The following is a 23070-nucleotide window of genomic DNA, read 5'->3' on the forward strand; positions in this document are numbered from 1 at the left end:
AGGCCGCGTGAGTCATCGTGGCATATCTGTAACGAGTGGGCTGGAGACGGCTCATGCAGAGAAGCCCACGTGCTGCTTTTTTTTTTCACCCGCGGTGATGTCATGACCAGAGACTTCCTGAACACAAGGTTCATTCACAGAGCCCTCCCCACTCACGGACCAAGCACCAAACAAGCTGTCTCCATGGCAACTCCAGCCCCGGGGCATGCGAGTTCCTTCTCTTGTTGTTATTTGGGGCAGGATTTGGGTTTGAAACTATGTGTAGAGTCCATTGAAACTTGTGCCCGTGTAAACAACACAACATCACCAGGTTCAGCTTTAGGTTTGGAATGTTTTTTGTGCAGCTTTAATTGTAAACAAACATGCTGGAGCTCCCAGGGGTTTCTCTTTTCCTGGCTCAGGACAGGAGGGGAGCATTTGATGAGTCACTGTCTGCTGTGAGACTAATAATCTTTCAATTTTCCTCTCATAATCTACGCCATAGACAGTGAACAGACACCTCGGAGCTCTCTCTACTGCATGAACAGCAGAGAACAAACTGAGGCTGTTGCCTGAAGTCGAGGCCAGAGCGTGGAAATGTTATATTCAACACAAGGATGACTGTAATGTGTATGGTTATTATTTATTTCTACTTTTTCAGGATACAAAAATAGCATGGAACAGACTTTTTAAGAGGGCACAAAGTCGAGTAGACACATACAACACAACTATCAACAAAGAAATTAGACTTAATAACCCTTTTCATTGCTAAAGATTTCTTCAAGGGTTGAGAAATAATAATTATAACAATCGCAAGAACAAAAAAAAACAGAACCGATTCAGGGGACACTTGAACAAGTTTTAAGGTAATGTATCATAATTCCCTTCAGAGGAAACGACCTCCAAACAACGTGATAAAACAGATATAACAAGATATAATGATAAATGAATGCAAATAAAAATACATAACATAACAACAAGATTGCTGTCTAAACTTTATCATAACAAACGGACTAACGACACTTTGTATTTACAGAAAATAGGAAAATGATCGAATAAAGATTACATTCAAGAAAAGTCGAATTCACTTGTGCTGTACTGGCTCAATGAGAGATATCATTAAAAGACCGATATTAGCTTCACTAATATTATTACAAAATATAATCTTATTATCAAATAGGTCCATATCGAATATTAAAAATTCAGATTGAGTCTTTTTTTCCTTTAACTTTCTAAACTAATGTGTTTTTACACTCCGACACTTTTAAGGTAGAAATCCAGACGTGTTGCATATTTCAAACCAATAATCCATATACTGTGCTTTTACAGCACAGTGCGACGGCACTGAGATTAAAAATAAAAGGTGTGCTGCACACGAAAGGCACTCTGATACACAACGTGCACACACAGAAACATGACACTTTCGTTACACCGCGACAAATCACTTATTATTACAATCAAATTTGGGAGGAAATAAAATGGCACCCATAAAAATGAAGCACAAAAACCACCATCTTCAAAATGTACTAAATCTAAATCTTTCCAGCTTCCACGAGCCAAACGTCAGAAACATTTCCTTTTTTTTTTTTTTTACATGATTGTAAACGTAGAATTGAGCATAGGAATCATTAAGGAAACGTGGACAGACGGCGTCACAGGCTCCATATGTAGAACTTTGGCATCTCACCTGAATACAATGTAATATATATTTTAGGAATATAAAATGCTGCGTCATTCACATAAATCAATATAATATATATATATATATATTTATGTAAAAGAAAAGAGACATCCACCCCCTCGTTATTGAAAGCAGTGCATATTAGGAGGCGTCACAATAGTTCATATGTATATATACAGTATGTGTGTGTGTGTGTGTGTGTGTGTTAAGGCAGTGTACATCTAACGTTTATCTTTTATTCGAAAACTGCTTCAACACTTCAAAATGAGATGATCGGCATTGTAAGCTTAGGACACTCTTTGGATACTCTATTTATGAAACTGCATACAAAGAAAAACAAACAAAAAAAAACTTGTGCAAGAGGAATTAAACCAAAAAAAAATCTAAATGCTTTTGGTCACGAAAATGATCCGATAAGTCGCATTTTTAGGAGACATTTTTTGGTATTTTGAAGTGAAGTTTTATCTCCTGGAAATGCTTCAGAACCGTCGTTCACACAAGCGAGGCAAACATGTGATTCAATTGTTGAGGAAGCATGACTACTTGATTTGATCTTCTTTTTCTTTCTTTCTCTCCACCCCCCCCTTGTTAAAAAAACATGGAATGTGTTGAGTGAATGATCAGAAATGGGCACATTAGGCCTGTTTGCCTTTTGTTATTCCTCAGTTCGTTGGAAACCTGCGGCAGACGTAATGGGTCGCGCTAATTCTTCTGTTTCTCCAATGTTTAATTGTGGGAAAACATCCAGAGCAAACACAAGAGTCTGGTGCTAATGTTTCTACTGTACCTCTATGGGTTAAGAAAATGAAGAAGAAGAGGTGTGATTGTCAGTGGAAGTGCGTCACCTTACTGGAAAATTGAGGACTCTCTCTCTCTTTCACTCATTCTCTCTCTCTCCTTCTGTGTGTGTGTGTGTGTGTGTGTGTGTTTATCTTGTCATTTCCTGCTCCAGTCCGTCATCTATGTCTGCCCTCTGGCGTGGACGCCGGTCAGATCCTTTCTTATGATCTCATTCACTGCAAAGAGAAAAGAAAGAGAAGGCATGTTAGACAACAGTTTGATTCATTCCAGTGTTTATCCATTGAAAGCAGAACAATTAGAATGATTCTTAAATTCCGCTTACAGCAAGTCATTAGGACGCGACTGATACTCTCTGTTTCTGTTCAGTGGGAGGCGGAGGAGCACTGCATTAATGCTGAGCAACCACTAGAGGTAGAGCTACACAAGTGCATGCAGGAGTTAACATCCTGCACTCGCTCGCATCACAGCGCACATACATATCAACTGAAGAGGAGTGTAGGAATGGAAACTTTCAGTTCTAAAAATACACAAGGTGCCAAAAAGCAACACAAAAAAAAAACAGCACTTTACGTTACAGTAAAGTCAAAATAAGTCTCGCAAACAGGGAAATAATTATAACACCTTCAAAATATGGGTCATGGCAACAGTAATTATGGGGCATAAGGGTGGATTCATTTAAACTTAAAAATAAAATATGGTAATTATTGATTTTAATGCCCCAACATTTTCATGAGAAAGTATTACATTCATTGTAGTAGTAGTCATTTTTTTAAGTTATAGCCTGTATATGCCTTTAGAAATAACATGAATATGATCTCCTTATTATCATTTGCTATTAACAATCTGGTAATAAGTATTATCATAATATGTAATAATAATCTACACCAATTTGTACATTTTAAGTACTGTAGATTAAGTTTAAATGAGGTAAAATGCAGTGTGTTTTTTTCTGGTGTACGTGTTGTTAAGATAAGCAGTTTTAAGTGATCAATACATCTGCTCACACACACACACACACACACTCAGAAGTCTTGCCGTCAGCACTTTGTTCTTTATCGCACAACTATGTGTAGTATGTCACTTCTCCAGATAAGGCCCACGGTCTGTGTTCAGCTGGCAGCTCCAGCCCGGAAGTCCACTGTGTGCGCACGAGCACTTGGGAGAAATTACAGGCTGGTGCCTCTGCTTCCACTGTGCCACTGGGAGCACATTTAGGCCCGATGAGTAATCCGAGTATTTCAGAGAAAGCCAAAAAAGCTTTTTGCCTGTAACCACACCATTCGAGGGGCTTATCATGTCATGTCATTTTGTAACCATGGTAAAAAGCAAGACGACAATATTAAAACAGAATCTGATTATTGTTTTTTTTTTGATAGGTTTGAGAAATAAATGGAAGATGAAATGAGTGAATATTTCCATTTGTATTGAAAGAAACAATATACTCGAGGAAGAGGAACTGTATTCAGCTGGTGTATGTGCAAACTATGTAAAGCCTTGATTTACATAGTGGTTAGGTGATGGGTGTAGTTATTAAAACACGTGTAGAATGAAATCACATGTCAAAAACAGAACTTTGAACCAGAAAATTAAAAAAAAAGTATGTGTTGCAAAGTGATGGAATATTCCTGTTTGAGACGATTTGGGCTGGAAGAGGAAATAAGATTTCTAATTTGTATGCTGCACACATCAGTCACAACAGCTCCGAGATGCTCTACCCACCAACAAACCAGTCTTTGTCTGACTCCCTGTCTCTGCTACTGACCGTCTATCTGATCATTTGCAGATGTGAAAGAGCAACAGCAGCTCAACAATGAGCATGTTTTATAGCCAGAGCAGCAGCATCTGAGAGCTGCTGGACTGAGGGAGCAGCCAAACTGGGTGCTCGGCTGTCGTCACAACATCAGCATCCCTGTTTATTTTAGTTTGTAGAGGAATTCCCTCTGACACTTAATGCCTTAAAGAAACTTTCATCTCCCCAGTGGTGCCACAGGATTTTTCCTGAGCATAAAACGAGCTTAGAGAAGCAGCCGGAGCACCACAGCGGGGGGAAACACACAGTGGGGCTTTAACTGCATCTAATGAAGGGTTGGCACGGACTGGCTATTTGAGGTTGGCTGAGGGAACACTCGGACTAGTCTCTTCAGAGGGTGAATGTCTGGCTACTTACTCCTGCACCAATGAGCGGCACTGTTTAACAAACCCACGGTGTGAGGAGAGAGAGAGACACCTTGTACAGTAGCTGACTCAGTCGCTGCAAACTGCGTGCTGTGAGAGCTGGAATGTGTGTGTTTGTCTGTTGGCGCTGATTTGCATACACATACAGTGTGTGTGTGTGTGTGTGTGGACAAACGGGGCGCCCGGTGTGTTCACAGGTTAGAGAGAGAGAATGGAGAGTGAGTGGAGCGACAGCAAACCAGCGATCTAACCACATGTCAGTGCTAACTGCCTCTGACCTGGAACTATGCTCACCAGACCCGCATGCTCAGACAAAGACTTACTGGTTGCATTTCTCTCTACATTCTCTCTGAAAAGATCCCGTTTAATATGATTCCAATTGAAGAACTGGACAATAAATCCCATTCTTAACGCCAAAACACCTTCCAAATTTTAGCAGAGTTATTAAAGGGTTCCAGCTTTTGTACTAAGTCAAAGCAACTGATACAATCCATGGTTTTCAAAGTGGGAGGTAGGCTTCAGTTTCAGATGGAATACCATAATTAGAATCGCACAGGCATCCAGAAATTGAAGCCAGTCAACTAAGGTGGAGAAGGCACATCTTTTCCAAGCTTTGTCTGAGGGAAGGGCACCAGTCTCACTTAAATATTGTCTTTTTAGAACAAATCCACCCTTTTTGTTTCAACGCATCCACCACAGATGAGAAGGAAACACACAAAGGCAGAAGAAGGAACTGCTGCAGTGTTGTATCTTCAGATGTCAGACGATGATGACATCTTATCAAGGATATTTACTAACCAACTCACAAATTAGTTTAGCCTAATCTTCTCTCGGCTCCTCCCTTTAGGGGTCGCTACAGTGGATCATCTGAGACCATTTCAGCTTCTGTTACACCAACTGTCCTCATGTCCTCTTTCACAACATCCATGAACCTTCTCTGTGGTCTGCCTCGTTTCCTCCTGCCTGGCAGCTCCGCCTTCAACATCCTTTCTTCAATATATTCTCCATCCATCCTCTGCACATGATCAAACCATGACTATCTCACCTTATTTCCTCCGCATGTATACTTGTTAAGTTTGTCCGATTGCCTGACTCAATCAGACTAAAACGGTCATTCAAACACACGTCTTCTGTCTTGCTTCTACTAACCTTCATTCCTCTTCTGTCCAGTGCATACCTCCACCTCTCCAGGCTCTCATGTCTTCTGCAAACAACATAGTCCACAGAAGCACCTGTGTGACCTCACCTGTCAACCTGTCCATCACCATTGCAAAGAAGAAGGGGTTCAGAGATAATCCCTGACGTAATCCTCCTTGAACCCATCCGAAACTGCAGCTGCACACCTCACCACAGTCTCGCTGTCTTCACACATGTCCTGCACCACCCTCACATACATCTCTGCCACTGCAGACTTCCTCATACAGTATAACAGTTCCTCTCTTGGCATCCAACAGTAAACTTTCTCCACATCCACAAAGACACCGTCTCCATACTTCTCCATCAACACTCTCAAAAGCAAAGATCGCATCTGTCGTACTCTTTCTTTGACCTTTGAATTCAGAATGGGATCATGGACATTATACCAGTTTGTCACCGCCATGGCAATGTGTCGGCTCACAACACATTGTTAGCTCACAGGGTCACCGGAGGGCTAATGAATTCACAGCAACGACGTAGCAAGAGGAAGTACACGACAAAAATGGAAAACTATGTATGGTTAAAATACATTTCCTGTACATGCATACAATGGTAAGTGTCTTCTAAGACCTGTCACGCCTCGTCACTATGGCTGCAACACTGTCTGGATAAGTCCTAACTGCGTATTTGACCAAGCCTTTCAAATGGGATGGAAGTGAGCTGAGACTAATGCGTGTCCACCAGGCTGTTGCTATGTGCTTTATCTCTCCTGCTCTGATCTCTACCTGCTGGAACAATTTCACCTGCTCCACTGCCTCTGGGCTTTATTCCACACCCACTAAATCTGTCATTCTCAGCCTTTGTTGGCTATGCCAGTGGGTCGTTTTTACTGTTTTTTTTAAAAACGACGTGGCAAGCGGTGACGTATGCCAGACATTCTTGACCTTTGGGGTTCAATGGTAATACAGACTTGCACATGCATTTCTGTTTTCGATTCAATAGATTGAATCAAGCAGAAATGATTTTGTTGGGCACCAATCAGAGGCATGGGAACCTGTGTGAGGGCTGAAGAAAAAAGCTCTCTGTGTGGGAGAGATAATGACCCAAGTTTGGGTACAAAACTAAAAAGACTTTCATTTAATACTCTTTCACTGAAGGTGACACAGTTCAGGCACCTCCGAGATGTGACAGTTGTCAACCACAATACTGTGACGATACCAGGATGTGGCATCGACGCGGCTTCAAAAATGACTACAGACTGAAGCACATGTCTCGATGAGTGATGTTGACAGTATCACTTTGAAAATGTGTTTCATGGTCCCAACATAAATGATGCGTCTGTGGTAAGGATCATAGGGCAACAGCTATGCAGTCAGACACAGAGGGATTTTTTTTTAACCTCACTTATCTTCTCGCCCTTTGTTTGAAAAAAAGAAAAAAAGAAAAAAATGGTTTTCAATATTGGGAAGTCCCCCATTTGTGTTCCTCATAAGAGTGATGCAACAGTGATGCTGGTGGGTGGATTATCACCTGTCAGAGTGTCGGGAAGGGACGTCAAACCCGACAGCACTTCAGTAACATGGTTTCAAAAATGGACGCATTATATTGTAGCTAAAGAATTGCCAAATATTGTTTTAACTAGAATATACAGAAATATTAAGGATATTTACCAACCATCTTTGGTTACTGCTTTTCCTTTTAATTTTCAACTAAAATTTAACAAAGATGCACCTTGGGAAACTGACAGATTGTCATTACCTTTTGATGATGGGAGGATCAAACAGAAAGTCCAGTACGACTGTTCCTCCTCCATGTTAAATCAACAAATCACAACACTGTTGATGTTTACAGCAGAGTTCCATCCAAAAAACACAAATTCCACTGCTGGCCTTTTTTCTTTGTTTAATTTTTTCCATTGAAACACACACACACACACACAGACATAGTCCCTTTCCTTTTCCTGCAAAGTACCCTCCACCCTCCTGCTATCTTACAGGGTTCAGGCTGGATTTCTGGAGGAGAGCAGCTGCAAATAGGAATTTCTTTTGCCAGATTGGCAGCATCCCATGGTCGGAAAAAAGCTAATCCTCTGGTGGGTTCCCCCACAGAATTGAGGGGCGTAAGGCCAAGGAGAAGCCCCGGCCAACTACAACAAACAAAGAGGCTTTCCCCAGCTCTCCCAGGCAGCCCGTTCCACAGTTTGACAATGGTTGCCATGGAAGTTGTTTTTCACTTCATAACAGTGTCAACATGTCCAGGCGGGCAGGAGAGTGACACTTTTTTCTCCCTCCCTCTCTTGTCTTTAATGCCAGCAAGAGGGGGAAAGAAAAAAAAATCATTTCCTGATGTGTGGTGGAGCCAGATGAACCCCTGCGACCAGCAGAGAGGACAGCAGCGTGATGACAACAAACTGCCTTTGAATCTCACCCGACTGACATGGGCTAAAGAAAAGAAACATATTGCGTCACTTTGTCGTTTCATTATAAAACATAATATAACTTGTAGAACCTTTAACTTCAAACAAGGAAGAGGCGCAACCCTTTCGCCTTCTGTTGGATGTGGCCTGACATTAATTCAGTCGGAGGGTAACGAGGTTGACAAGCACGAGTATAAACATATGACTCATAATCCCTGTTATTTCCACCTTGAGTGGAACATAACTATTCCTCCTGGCAAGGATTGTTTTAATAGTGTTGGTTTGTTCTGTTGGCTTTGTTCAGAGAGAATGTAGATCACACCAGGATATATGTAGAGGAGACACTGCAGATAATGTAAATATCCTTGAATTGTTTCAAAGGACAAGTCACATCTCTATCAGCATGTCTCATCATCCATCTCCTTCACAAAAAGGGAAACCGCACGTATCCATCACTTTGACTGTCTGTTTATTATTAAGACACACACTGTGAAGGACACAACAAGCCATCACACTCACTCAGAGTATAAAAGCAACAACTTACACTCACCATCATCTAGGTAGGCCTGGTCCAGGTTCTCCTCTTTGACGGTCACCCTCCTCTGCGAGTCTCCTGGAGCCTCCATCTGCCCGCCGTCGGTTGGAGCCCGACTTTTCTGCTGCCCCTTCTGCACACAGGGCTGCTGCTGGATCACAGTCGGATAGTGCTGAGGGTGGGTCACCGCTGCCTGAGCCTGAGGAGGTGTGGGCGAGTGGGCAGTGGCTGCCTGTGGAGAGTAGCCGTCGCAGTATATGATCTGCTGGGTGTCAGGCTGAAGGGCGGCGAGAGGTTGAGGGTCTGCTACCCGAAGAAGGTGGTGGTTGGTGGGGGAAAACTGGATGATCGAAGGGTGCTGGCCTGCACCAATGGGACCTACGGATTGAGTTGGGGTGCCTGTGTGGACCAGGACTGACCGGTGGGGGTCTGGCATCATCCCTCCAGTCTGTTGATAAAGGCTGGGGCTGCCACTCAGACTCTTGCCCCCGCGAGAGAAGACAATGGCCGGGCTCTGCTGCTGGAAACGCGTGTCTTGGTTTGGAAGGCTTGAGCTGAGACGCTGGCAGGAGGCCATACTGGACACCAGGCTGCTGTCTGGGTGGACGACGCTGCGCGGATTATGGTAGTACGAATGGGGGGATAAGCCTAAGATCTGAGGAATAGCAAAGCCCATGTGGTCCGGTTCATACTCATCTATGGGCTCTGTCTTGATGGACGGAGCTGTAAAAAAAAAAAGGCAAAATATGAAATCAATGGCTGTAAACTTGCTGAGAGGATTGGTATTATCTTAGTGTACAGTGTGATATTAGCACACCACAGAGAGGCATGAGTGTTCTTACATGCCAGTGGTGTGTAGGTGAAGTGTTGAGGCTGGCTGCGCTTCCTCTTGCCGTTGATGACGTAAAAGTTCACTTTGACTGAATGGCAGACAGACGTGTCTCGGTAGGACGGCACCTCCACAAACAGCATACTCTAAAAGACAGTACACGATGTTCCGAAACTGATCTTGTTTGATCTGAGATGCTAGTTCAAAACAGCTGATTTCGCTGTTTTGCGAGATTGAGCAAGGAATGATATGAATGTTTAAGAAATACGTACAGGCTGGCTCTTATCTTTGTCAACCGTTGCTTCCATTTCCCAAATTTGCTGCCCATCTAGAGGGAAGCAAGGAGAGAGCGTGAAAAACTAATCTCAGTCTGTGATCATTAGCTTTGCAGTGAAAGGAAGGTCGGTAGATTCCAGATGCTGCTGCACACGCTTCCAAACTTGTAAATCGGGAAAATGCTGAATCCTGACTATTGGAGAAAGTACATGATCCTTGTTTTTTGTATTTTGTTTTGGCAAACAGGGGAAGTTTCCCTCAGCTGATTCAAATACAAATAATGCACAGACAACTTGAAGCTGCAGTGTGTACCTTCTGGTGATTTTTGTTGTTACACTGCTGCAGTTTGGTTTTATCTTACGCTGCATTCTTCATTCGAAAAAACAGGCTCTGTCAAGCTGGGGGCAAGAACCCTCCATTCCATCAAATTGCTGAACAGCCAGATTTTTTTTTGTACTAGTGCTCCAACCTGTTTGCAGACGTCTTGCTTCACTAGCACAAATCGCTTCCTGCATGCAGCATAGGAATGCTGCCAGGCAACACAAGATCTAAACACCACCACACTGAGAAAACACAGACGTGAGAGTCGTGTGGAGTTGATAGAATTATTCAGCACTCTGTGAACTCATTTGACAAAGGGGTGACCGTCAAGTTCCCTCCAACGCGTGAGAGAAATGTGTCTGTGGGAGACACACCTGTCAAATTCACTGCTGACGGTGTGTTTATGTAGAAAGCAGAAAGTGCAACGCGTCCTTATCCACAGCCATAATGGTCTTTGTCATGCTACGTCAGATTAAGCCGTCATTTGGGAGAAAAACATTCAATAAATGAAATGTAAACTCTACGTGCCCAAACACATGATGTGACATGCTGCAGTGAGTTCTTTGTAAATGTCAATGGAGGTGGGAAACCCTCTGTCAAATAGCAAATTAAAAACACATGGGTTAAATGAGTCAGGAGGAAGAAGGGGGATTCCATATGTGTTGCCAAACTTTTTTCAAAAGCTAATTTTTATGATCAACTCTCTCCGCTTCTCAAGCAAAACATGATGACTAGTGCTTTCTTGGCGTCAGCGCTGCATTTGTTTGCTTTTTGTTGCAACTCTACTCCAAGGGATACCCCGACTCTTGTTCTCCCTTTGGAGATAAATGTGTGTGGACGTGGAAAAGGGGAGGAGCAGGAGCTGGAGAAACCGACAGAGAGGGCTTGACTTGGCTGGGAAAGCTTTCCTTTGCTCCGCACAACTCTCCATGTCCAAAAAAGTCACGAGCCAGAGAAGCTCCAGCCGCCTCTCATTTTGAGGCATTTCTGAGCTGTACTTGTCCAGGACTTTGTGTCATAGAGAATCTCTCCAAAACAATGGCAATCCCTCTTCATTAGATTTCTTTTTCCATCTCTGTCTTACTATCCATTACTGTGCTGTGTCGTCACACAGCAGCAGGGAACCCCGCACAGAGAAAAGTTAGCCTGCGTTTGCACGTCCAAGTTTTATGTGGAGCACCAGCAGCTAAGAAAGCCAAGCACTCTGTCTGTCTGACGGCAGTGGAGTCAGTTAGTCACGATATCAGACCTCTCAAAAAGGTCTTTTTCACATAACTGTCCATCCCCCAATTTTTGTTTTTGATCAACATACAGAGGCAATGAACTGAGGAAGTGGTCATGATTTACAACACGTCCTGCACTTTTCTGACCACAGTAAGATGTGAAATAACATCATGATTATTCTATAAGAGCGGCATAATGTAACCACTCCATAATGACATAATAAGAAGGAGGTGAAAGTAGAATTATCCAATTTCGACCCAGATGCTCTTCAGAGTCAACATGAGCCAGATATGCATGCAAAAAAAGGGCCATTTGGGAAGAGATAAGGCATCACAGTGTGTCAGTGAGGAAGAAAAGGGCAACAGGAAGTCAGGCAGCAGTGTTATCATTTGGATCATGCAAATCACCCACACGGCTCACACGGAGAAATAGAAAAGCTATAAACGTGTGTAGACGTGTCTACTTATGAGTTATCCCTAATGTTATATTGCATGAGAACAGACCGAGCAGATGCAAACAGACTGTGTAGGTTTTGTAAATGTAGTCCCGGGCTCGATTTCCGGGTGATGCATTTCAGTCGGAATCACGTGTCATTTCGCACGAGGAGGAGCTGACGTGTGTTGGTGTCACTTACCCTGGCGTTTCTCCGTAAAAATGACCTTGGAATCGGAGCTGAAGTTCTGCCCAGTCAGGATCATCTGCTGGCCGCCCAGAACAGAGCAGCTGTCCATGTCCTGCTTCTCCACCATGGGAAGCTCATGTGCTGAACGCTGAGCTGCAGGAACACAAAGGAGGGTAGAAAATAGAAAAAAGTGGAGTTCATTTTATTTTGCTCATCCGATTTAGTAACTGTGTCCGATTAGTTTCTCATTCGCTTAGAGTTTTATAAGACTACACTTGATTTGCGAAGACCGCTTGTCACTGCCTTTGTTGACATTTCATGTCGTGTATAAATGAATCACTATAGCAGAGCGATGAATTGACGCATACAGTAACTGCGGCACTTTCTACTGTATCCGTGTAGCGCTTCATTTGAAAGCTACGTATCGGTTTCTGACAAGTGACTGTTTTACAATAAAGAGGTGATGCTGAGTCATTCTACAATCGAAACACTCTCTTTGACAATCCCAAAGTAGGAGTTGTGATGAGGGAGGTGGAAACTGTACAGGAAAAGGGGGCAAAAAACAGTATTCTACCAAAAGTAATTCAGGTCATTAAAGATTAATGACACGTGTGCATGTCTCCTTGACTCCGTACAGTCTCATTTAAATATCAAGCAGGTATCTTGAAGTGTCCAAGTGTCTTCTATTGAGCGATCTCTCAGTATATACTGTACAGACCTGTGTGCCTCAAGGAAACAAACAGAGAAAATGTCACTGATATAATCACCGCAGCTTCACAGATGCAAAGGACACTAACGGTCTGATGCTGCCTCGCGCTCACTGAGGCAAACTGACGTGTCGACAAACAACGGCGTGACCTTTGAACAGATCTGCGGATAAAACAAAGAGGATGACACCAGCCAGCGGTGACCGCGCCGCTTTAAACGCCGCCGTCACCGGCAAAAAAGGCGGCTTATCGATGAGACCGACAGATGTGCCGCAGGCGTCGCCTGATTTGGTGTTCATTATTCTTAAGGTTCATTGTGTGACTTCTGTTCTGCCTTTTCCGTGAATGCAGCAGAGATGGGAAATTAAGATTATTAAAAAATTCCGTTTTATATTTATTTTACAATGACAGGGGCATATTCGCTCTGATATGATTAATGACATGTCTCGACCAGGGTGTTGTGTAACGCCAGATAAAGGGAGCTTTTGTTTGAGTTTGATTACACCAGGTGCTTTAATAACACTGTGTACACATGCGGCGATGTTCACAAACATAGACTTTACTACTGGGCCCATACACACAGGTACACAGACACTGAAAAACGGGCAGCACCCACCTACTGGATAGAGGCCCTGGTTTGCATAAAGATGTCTTTGTGTGACCAGCTCCAAGCTGCAGGTCCTTTTTTTTCTTTGTTAAAATTATATTTATTATGTACAACGTTTTGTCTGATGAAAACATCAGTAGAACAAAGCATGCATCATAAAGACACCAGTGTGTCAGGACCCAAACACATTTTTTTACGAGGAATTTCTTACAGCACTCGACGGGGTTTGAGGCCACTTGGAGAGAGAGGTGCTGTCCTCCAGGCTGAGGTATATGCACACGAAACACCAGACGGACCCGGGTGTTTTTCCGGCCAACGTCTGTCTCGCCCTTCCTCAGCTCGATGTCAGCGTTCCTGAGCTTCAGGATCCCAGCGCAGTCAATTCTAAGTGAAGGAAGAAATATAAAAACAATGGCAACAGAACAACAGGAAGTTTCCACACATGTATATTAAGAGTGCCGTGATCATCTCACATTGCTTTCATGTTGTTCTTTGGCTCCAGGGGGATCTCGAGGACTTTGGTGCCATTGACGATCTTCTCGAAGCTGGTGGTCGTGACCGTCTTGCCAGTGATGCGGTGGACTTGATAAAAGGCGTGAGGCTTGAGGATGCGCTCGTCTGCTGTACCGATGAAGATTTGCAGGGCAAGTGGCTCCTTGCCTCTATAACCATGCAACTGCAGACACAAAAGGGAACAAGAAACTGTGTTGTATTTCTTTGTTTCCCCCCTTCTGCTGTCAGGTAACAAAACAGAGACAGAAAATGTCTTTTTCTGCTCAATATGGCGACTGCGATTTTATCTAAAATGTTATTAATCATTACAACATCCATCCATCCTCTCACGCTTAATCCTCCACATGAGAGTGCGGTGATAACGAATAGAAGAACTAAGTTTCAGCATTTACTTCTTGTGCCGTCTCAAATCGCGATTTTGATTTAACAATGATTTAACTGGTCGGCCTCGAGAATTGTATAAAGTACACGTCTGAAACCCTTCAAACTGGTTGTGTTTCTCGATCCACTGCCCCTCGTCCCGTCTTTGCATTTCCAGATGTTGTTTCCCGGAGTGGAGACTAATCAGGGACAGACCCACATGCAAAAACATGTGTCTTCCATCTACAGCCTTGAACAGAAGTCAGCAGAGAGCTCAACGTCCCATGGCTTTGCACTAACCTCTCTTATAACTGGATGAAGAATACAGTAGCTTTCACAAAGAGAACTGAAACTGTCAGACTGAAGTGTTGAGCTTTTACACCTTTTTCTAACGCAAGAAAGAGACAGAAGGGGAGACCGAGACACAGAGGAAAGTCTACATTTTAACCTGTGAGTGCCTCCTGAGGAAACCTGCAAAAACCACAAGGCATCTACTTGCATCTAAATGCTGCCTTCGTCACACAGTGTTGAGAGCAAACTTTATTGCGGAATAAACTGGTTGCAGAGTGGTGGAGGAAACACCAACATCACTACACGCCTGTTTTTTTTTTTTTAATTGTATTGAGAAATCAGTCACTTGTCGAATAGATGATCGATGTGGACGTAACTGTCCAGCCTCACAGCTGCTGCTGGATTTACGCAGAAACTATGGCAACATGAATGAGCATGCTGGGTCCAATTCCAGGTAGCTAACACACACACACACACACACACACACACACAGAGTGAAGCAGAGGGAGCCGAGTGCAAACACTCTACAGGCCATGTGAGCAGTCGGCCCGGTTGTCATGGCAGTGGCAGGAGCAATGAGTCATGACAGAGACCAGTGTAGGAAAAGTAAAGTGGAGGGGTGCAAGGCTCAGAGAGAAAGTGTGTGTAGTGTAGAGGAGAGGAAGGAAAGGAAAAAAACATAGAGAGTAAAGGAGGAGAGGAGGAAGGGAAATATGAGGTGAAGGAGTGCAGCCGTGGCTAACCAGGCCTGACCATCTGATTGGTCTGGCAGAGTGGGCAAAACTGACCTCAGGGTGAGGCTTCTGGGGATGGGCAGTAAATGGAAAAGACACACGGGAAGCTTTACTCGCAACAAGTCCCTAATATCACAAACAAAAACAGCTTTGAAATGTTGCCATAGTGACACACAGGCGATGAATATCGTCTCGGAGAACACATTTAAGTGTGTCGCAGCTAAACCTTCGACGAGCTAAACCACAAGCATTCATTTGTCACACTCTGTCGAGAGACGTGTAAGAGGAAGTGCGGGGCAACATGAACATAGGTCTATTTGTGTGGTCAAGGCACACAGCGGCAGACTATTTTAGGCCGAGAGGAAGCAAGAAAACAAAATCGAGCGTCTGTGTCGCTCACTGACCCCAGTTCAATTTTTGTGGGTTGACGTGAGGCTACGGCGCGGTTACAATGCGTCACATGTCTGGGTCATCTATGATTTGTTTAGTAGAAAAAGGGAAAGGTGCTGTGAAAGTAGAGTCACTCACAAAGAGTCATTTTCATACGACTGCCCTGTAGTCAGTAAAACCACCAGTGCCAATCAAACCAAATCTGACTGTGTGTCTTATGGTCACACATCACTTTAATCAGTTTGTATGCAATGTAGAAACCATAAAATAACCATGATGTGTCATCAGAGATGAACAAATACTGGCTTTTAGATCCACAGCCCAGAAACTCATATTTTTGACACCCAGGTTGCCAGAAAGAGTTAGTGAAACACACCAAGCTGCAGCGATGGGTCAGAAATGCCTAAGGTGACCAAACCAAAGGCCTCACTCAAAAACATCTCGACAAGATGCTTTTATAAAATGTAGATGGAGGAATGAGTGTGGATATTTTTCTCCTCATTAATCCTCATCCATATATGACATACTGTGTATAATGTTTTAATCGTCTATTATTGTTGCCTCATCATGTGATAATTCACTGCTGTTGCGCTTGGAGCAGACACACTTTCACTCTCCAGTCTCTGACATGCAAACATGGGTTTGATAAGTATAACAATAGAACATCAGTGGGACAAATACGTATGTGCATGAACACAGTAGAAAACCAGGTAGAAGTGTCGCTTCTCAATTCCACGTTTTGAAAACAAGAGCCTTGAGTTCCCATATCATCACCATTATTATTGTGCTATAATAAAAAGTCGATATCACTGACTGTATAAACTTGTAACTTGATACAGTTGTTGTGTATCTGCTCCTGGTCTCTCTCTCTCTTCTGTCTCTACCTCATCTCCCTCTTGTCCTTTCTCTCCCCCCTTTCTGTCCCCCACCTCTTCGCTGTACCCCATTTTTCTTTCACCCCAACCGGTCGAGGCAGATGACCGCACATTTCTGAGCCTGGTTCTGTCAGAGATTTCTTCCTGTTAAGAGGGAGTTTTTTCTCTCCACTGATGTCTAGTGCTTGCTCATTGTGTGAACTCTCCTTGATGCTGTCTATGTACAGTGCCTTGAGATAATGTATGTTATGATTTGGCGCTATACAAATAAAATTGTATTGAATTGAGTTGAGGCAGGAAGGGGCAAAACTGTCCAATATTTGGAATTTGGATTATACAGCCACTTAACGTCATGTGCCCTTTTATTGTGGGTGGGCGTACATACCTGTATAACAGGATGACCTCCTGTAGGGGCTTTGACTGCACCCCTGCTTCCCTCCGTCTCATAGTGAGCTCTGTGGTGCGGCTTGGGCTGCACCTCAATGCTGAGCTCATACTGGTCTGTGTGACTGGGGATCGGCCATTCCAGTGGAGGAAGAGAGGCCATGGGGATGCTACGGAACATAAGGGACACAGGAAACAATACACATGAGGATCATCAGTAACATGTCGGGTGGACGATGGGAGATTATCTTGCATGCATGAGTAAAAAACTGGTGAGTTTACCTGCAGATGCTGGAAACCAGCGGCTTGGACCAGATTGGGGGGATAACAAAGAAGGGCTCTGTTGGGGGTTTGGTTTTCATGTCCTGGTCGTTGGAAACCAAGTAGTTGCTTTCAACATGGTTCTCTGGGTACAGAGTGTAAACCTGGTTGGAGGTCTTGACTATTTTAGTGGGCACCAGGCCTGGCTGACCGGTGCCAAAACCATTCATGGTATCGACAAGGCTGCTGTGAGTATAGTGGGCACCTATGTTGTGATCTTCATGGCCACTGTGGGGGGAGGGACTGCGGGAGCGGTGTCCAGGGACTAAGCCTGGGTTCCTGTACATTTCGTAGGTGCGTTTGCCCTGCGGTGAGGCGGAGCGGGAGCCAGGTCTGGGTGAGGGTGAGCGGTGTCCCAGGCCGTCGTCAGCTAAGCTGGTGTGAGGAGACGTACCTGGGGAGGTGCGCGGGGAGCCAGTGTGGATATTCTGCAATCGGGGGCAGAGGTCTCCAGGGTTCTGGCCACTGCTGGGGGACACACAAGGAGACGCCCAGGGGGAGTAGCTCTCCGAGTGCCAGCTGGTGGAGGAGTTGCTGCTGGCCGGACTCAGGCACTGGGGCTCGCGGTAGGCAAGGCTTTCATGGCCAGGAACAGTGAGGGTGGGTCTCGGGCTATTGTTCAGGTGGTGGTTCTGCAGGGAGTCCCGAACATAGTTGTAATGCTCACGGGACGGCGTGATTTCAATCCTCGGGCTCAGAGCGAGGCCCACAGGCCGGGTGCTATCCAGGTAGTGTCGGGCCTCCTGGTTGTCATATCCCGAGAGAACCTCAGTGTTGTGTTCACTGTAGGAGGGGCTGCAGGACTTGATGCCGTATGGAGAGGCCTCTTCCAGAGGGAAAGCCTGCTCAGACTCAGGGCTGAGGACTTTGTGGGGTGCGAGGTTCGGGTCATCTGCAGAAGAACAGAGGTTAAAAATGCATCACAAACTTCAAACGTCAACAGATATTTTCCACATACATCCATTGGTTTTTTTTTTCCTCTTCTTCTACTTAACATTTGCGACAAAACCACAATTCATCTTAACAATGCATTTCAATTTCCATATCTGCATCATTTTTCCACATAATTTTGCCTCTTAGCATGCGGGGTGGATCATTTTTGAGAATGAGGTGTGTTTCATTAGTGCTTTTAAGTGTATTCGACACCAACATAAGATAAAACCATAACAAGGATGCGGATTTCATCAAAAGGTCCAGTGAGTAAGAAGTAGTGCCATCTACTGGTGACTCCAAAGCATGTCAGGGAACTACGGTGGCCTTTTATAAACAGAATGGATTTCACTCAAATCACTGCTGGTTTGTCCCCTTGGTTTGCTATAGATGCCGCAGAGTAATGTCCTCATTTTTCTAAAGTCCTGCAACTGACAACATAATGGTGTGCACCAAAAAAAAAACACCAGAAAAACAGGCACATTTTTTGGTTTTTCCTTCAACCAAACAGTGTTGATGTGTCCTCACGTGGCTGTTAGATGTCAGAGCCACATCAGAAAGACTGTCAAACTTACTTCCTGTTTGCCTTATATTCCCTCTTTCAACATGAATAAAACCTCTGCAGGCCGCGCACTCACGATCAAACAAACAAACAAACCAAACACATGGAGCAGAGTCGGCTCCAAATAAACGAAGCCTCGGACAAACCTTGGTCTCCCGCAGCAAAGTCGCTGCAAGGCGGTTCATATTCAAACAGATACTCAAACTGCAGGTCCTCATCAGGGTAGTTCACTCCACTGAGCTCTTCCTCCAAATCTTTCTCGTCGTAAAAAGAGGTCATCTGTCTAATGTGAGCGCCTCAGACACAGACAGACACACAGACAGACAGACAGACAGGGACGCGGCTGAAGTAGTAGTAGTAGTGCGGCTGCTGCTGCTGCTGCGGCGGCTGCTGCGCATATGTGGATTTGAACCTGCTGCACAACTGTCAAGTGATGCATCGGTGATCTGCGGGAGGTGAGGAGGACCACATGTTTCCTGTTTCACTTCTGTTCACATGAAGGCGGGTCTACTCTGTTTCTAACTGAGTGCACAATTGTTCACCTCTGCGCCCGATCACGCCTCCCTTATTCAACGATGCGTCGATGACACGCAGAAGGTAAACGTGTAGTTTGGAGATAATGAATGAGTGTGTGTGTGTGTGTGTGTGTGTGTGTGCGTGAGAGAGAGCTTCCTGACAGACTGACAGGCAGTCTGCAGCCTGGTGCTGCCCCCGGGTGTTTGACACGCTGCATTGACACAGCAGGGTGCTGCTGACACTGACATCTGTCCAGTAAATCAGGACTGGAACAGTCTGGACAGGCTGCAGGTGGATGCCAGACAGCCCTGGATTAGACTCCTGCTTTGATTCTGGGTTTTTTTTTGGTTTGTGTGTTTCATTATTTATTTTTATGTGTCCTTTATTTAGTCAGGGAGGTCCCATTGAGATAGAAGATCTCTTCTTTCAGGGGAGTCCTGGTCAAGATAGCAGCACAATAATACTATTGAATACTGAGCGGAGAGGCACACATTCCCCCCTAAAAACATCTATCCATTAAATAACATCAGCATCATTTCACCTCTGTGTCTGTGTGCAGTGGCGTCCACAGACATTTCAGGGGGGCGGGAGCTCGAAAGTGAAAAGGGACACCCCCCATCCCATCCCACCCCCCTCAAATGATTAAGAAATCACAATATTACAGTGGCACATTGACCAGATTTTTACTGGCTGATCCTTTCAGTTCAATACTCCCTTCTGGAAAGGGTAAGCAGAACAAGTACGGTGGGTACAACTCGACTGTCTTTCTGAAGGCTTATTCCACATACACAGTTAAACAGCAGTTAGACAGCGGTCAGTTAGTAGTTAGACAGCTAGTAGTTAGTTAGTTAGTTAGACAGCAGTTTGTTAGTAAAACTGACAAGTCGTACAGGTTCTGATGATAGATTTACAAAGGCACATACGAAGGTAATATATAACAAAAAAGGGCTTTGACAATGCACCTTAAAGGCAACAGTGCTTTGATACCAATTACAACAATAAACAGATAAATAGCTTTGCCTGCTAGAAAGTTCTACACACATCTTGTATTTACTTACCTATTTCATTATTTATTTCCCTAAGGATGCACACATGCCACTGTTTAGTATGCTCACTCAATATTTGCACAAAATAAACATAAATAATGAGTAAAAATGTCTTTCAGATGTGGTTCTTAACTGGTCTGAGGGCAAAAGGGCAAGTGCATCGGCACCACTAGCGCTCTATGTCCATGTTTCGCTGACACGTCGACATTTATTTTCTTTTTTATTTATTGAATTGATTGTTTAAAGAAAAGGGACAACGCATTATGAATAAACATTAAAAAGAAAATATGCCAGGTTCTAGTCTGAGGCAAAGTTTCCATCTGTAGTCCCTTGGCAAGTTGATGTTACAGGGGCTAAAAATGACATTACGTTACATGAGAGCTCACAAAATACAAACGTTATACATAGAGTGAGGAAAGCTGGGGTTCTTATAAATGACTGTTTCAGATTTACACACAATAACGCAGCACATACACAGGAGGTGATCTTTACACCCACATGGGCAAACACACAGCTGTATAAGTGCTCTGTCAGCACAAAGGACACGTGCAACATGAGGCGCAAACATCAGCCTTTCAAATGTCTTTTACCTTGTAATTATGTTCACATTTGTTTTGCTTTATAGTCTGTGACAACGTGATTTGTCAGATCTAATGAAATGACAGGTGGGGTCACGTGACGTTACTCGGTAAGCAGACGTTCACCATGCACTATACCCTCATTCAAATGAATCCAAAAGATTCAGATTAAAAGTGTAAGTGTGAGTGCTCAGCAGATGCCAAACAATCCTTAAAACCTGAAAGACACACATGACACCAAACATATTTTAAAAAAGAAACGAGAGTCTAACACTGCTCTATCAATTGAAAATCAAATGGGTTGATTACCAGATAATCACAACACTTCTGCAGTACCTTGATCCATCGACCTCATGGTGTGGTACTGTGCCAGCCTCCAAGTATCTCTAAACATCTGGAGAAAAAAAGGTGGAAAAAAATAAAAAATAAAGAAAATGGAAAAATCAAATTAAATAAAAGGATTAAAAAAAAAACTATTCTTCTTTAAGGAACATATCTCCTTCAGTTAATAATGTTGAAAAAAGATGAGAGAGTTTTTTAAAAAAAGAAGAAAAAAACCCTCTGTAGACGGCACAAAAACTTCACTCAGAAGTCGCGCGTAAAACTCGCTCCCTGCTCACAAACATGCAGCCGCATCAGCTTCAGCAGCGGTTCTGAGCGTGAAGTCCCTCTTCCGAGAGCTCTGTGAGGATTACTTGAGTATCAAGAGCGGCTTCCTTCCCCGCTCTGGGTGTTTATAATGGTCCAATGCTGTAAAATAACGGGATTCCCTCAGTGTTTCCTCCTGTTTGTCCGCCTTTGCCATGGAAACCTGGAGCCGGTCCATGTCGGAGACTCAGGGCTTTCCTGCAAAGCCCCACACTCAGGAATCCATGACGTCTCCAGCTCCTGCGCCAAGGCATTTCTGCGGCTTCTCTCAGACAGTAGCTCACAAGAACTTCATTGTGGGGATGAAGAAATTACTGTAGGACACAGAGGGAGAGAGGGAGAGGGAGAGAGGGAGAGAGGGAGAGAGAGGAACAAATAGTGCTGGAGTTTCATGAGAGGATAGACTACATTAAATTAACTTAACACAGTTTACCAGACTGTCTTCTAATTTGAAAGTATAACAGACCAGACAGCTGTAAAAAGTTTATTTAGAGTAAATTCAAAAGGTCAAGGACTGGTTTTGAACATGGAATATAGAGAATCCCATTGTTTCCAGAGAGGGAAAGAAGCTGCCTCCCCGTTTTCATGTCCTAATGGAAATTTGCAGCATCTTCTGGAGCCGAACAGCTACAAAGACTGAACCCAGTGGTCACGTGGACAAATTCTCCACTGCAATAAAAGTTATATAAGGTTGTATGGGGTCCTGTATTCTCTTGCCTTTATGAAAGTTCACTGGCTGTTTATGGCGTGTGTTATTTTTAAAATTCATGCCACACTTACAAGGTCACCGAGACGTGTTCAAAGGCAGTGCCACACTGGGACGTCCTCTGACTCGATCACATGAATGACTCTTATATAATGATATTTCTTGCGGTCGCCCTCGGGATTTCACGGGGGAACCGTGTCCTGCTACTTTTTTGGAGTGCCCGTGCTTCTCCAGTGTTGGCAAACCAGGTTTCACTTTATGGGCTGTTAAGTAGGGAAGGAAAAGCATGTTACCTGTTTCATTTCCATTTCTAAATGGACGCTGAATGAAAACACTGAGAGGGATACAATTTGAATCATATGTAATAAGACCATCATTTAGAGTCTCAGTTTTACTATCACATGTAGTACACATAAAGAAACACATTCACCAGTCACATTATTAGGTACACTGGAATCTAATACAGTGGCTGGTGATGGGTGAGAGACAGAAACTGTAAAATAAAGTCAGAGGACCCAAAGTAAACATTTGATGCCTCCAAATACTTGAGTTGTGCTTTTTTTTCTTTTATGTATAAAATATAAAATAATAAATCCGGTTATCTAGAGGATTCATATTTGTTTAGATGTGAAGAAACCAGCAAATAAGATCAGCAACACTTGATGTGTTAAGACAGTGGTTCTCAAACTTGATACTGAGCTCTTGAAGTAACACCATTATCGTGTTAGCGCTAAAATACAGTGGCGGAAACATGCATCCTCCTCCTCTTCCTCACATATACTTCAGACACTGGTATAGCGAAATTAGATTAAGATTAATTTTGTTTAATTTTCTCCGATCACATACCCGGGTAAATACAGTATTTTCCTCCAAGTACCAGCAGAGGAAGCTTGGGGTACCACTGGT

The 23070-nt window shown here is 43.8% G+C and overlaps 1 protein-coding gene across 2 annotated transcripts; it reads right to left on the reverse strand.

The window, feature by feature from the left end:
* Window positions 1-603: 603 nt before the first annotated feature.
* nfatc2a (nuclear factor of activated T cells 2a) lies at window positions 604-19017 on the reverse strand. 2 transcript variants are annotated; one of them, XM_044039225.1, is made up of 10 exons: window positions 18817-19017; window positions 17140-18070; window positions 16859-17027; window positions 13784-13986; window positions 13522-13694; window positions 12009-12149; window positions 9826-9881; window positions 9567-9699; window positions 8740-9447; window positions 604-2676 (listed from the first exon to the last, which is right to left on the reverse strand). In XM_044039225.1, the coding sequence occupies exons 1-10, from the start codon at window positions 18947-18949 to the stop codon at window positions 2621-2623; spliced, it is 2703 nt and encodes a 900-aa protein (XP_043895160.1). In that variant the 5' UTR covers window positions 18950-19017; the 3' UTR covers window positions 604-2620. The 2 variants fall into 2 exon arrangements, with proteins under 2 accessions (XP_043895160.1, XP_043895159.1); XM_044039224.1 differs by having other exon boundaries at window positions 8734-9447.
* Window positions 19018-23070: the final 4053 nt, after the last annotated feature.

Source organism: Solea senegalensis, linkage group LG11 (assembly GCF_019176455.1).
Source record: "Solea senegalensis isolate Sse05_10M linkage group LG11, IFAPA_SoseM_1, whole genome shotgun sequence".
Taxonomy (NCBI): domain Eukaryota; kingdom Metazoa; phylum Chordata; class Actinopteri; order Pleuronectiformes; family Soleidae; genus Solea; species Solea senegalensis.

Excerpts from the sequence above, each read along its gene's own strand:
- nfatc2a (XM_044039224.1), bottom strand. The coding sequence starts at position 18,949 with ATGACCTCTTTTTACGACGAGAAAGATTTGGAGGAAGAGCTCAGTGGA. Across the intron at positions 12,150-13,521 it reads CTCAAACCCCGTCGAGTGCT|CTCAGCGTTCAGCACATGAG; the intron begins GTAAGAAATTCC and ends GTGTTCCTGCAG. Across the intron at positions 9,448-9,566 it reads CACCTACACACCACTGGCAT|CTCCGTCCATCAAGACAGAG; the intron begins GTAAGAACACTC and ends TTTTTTTTACAG.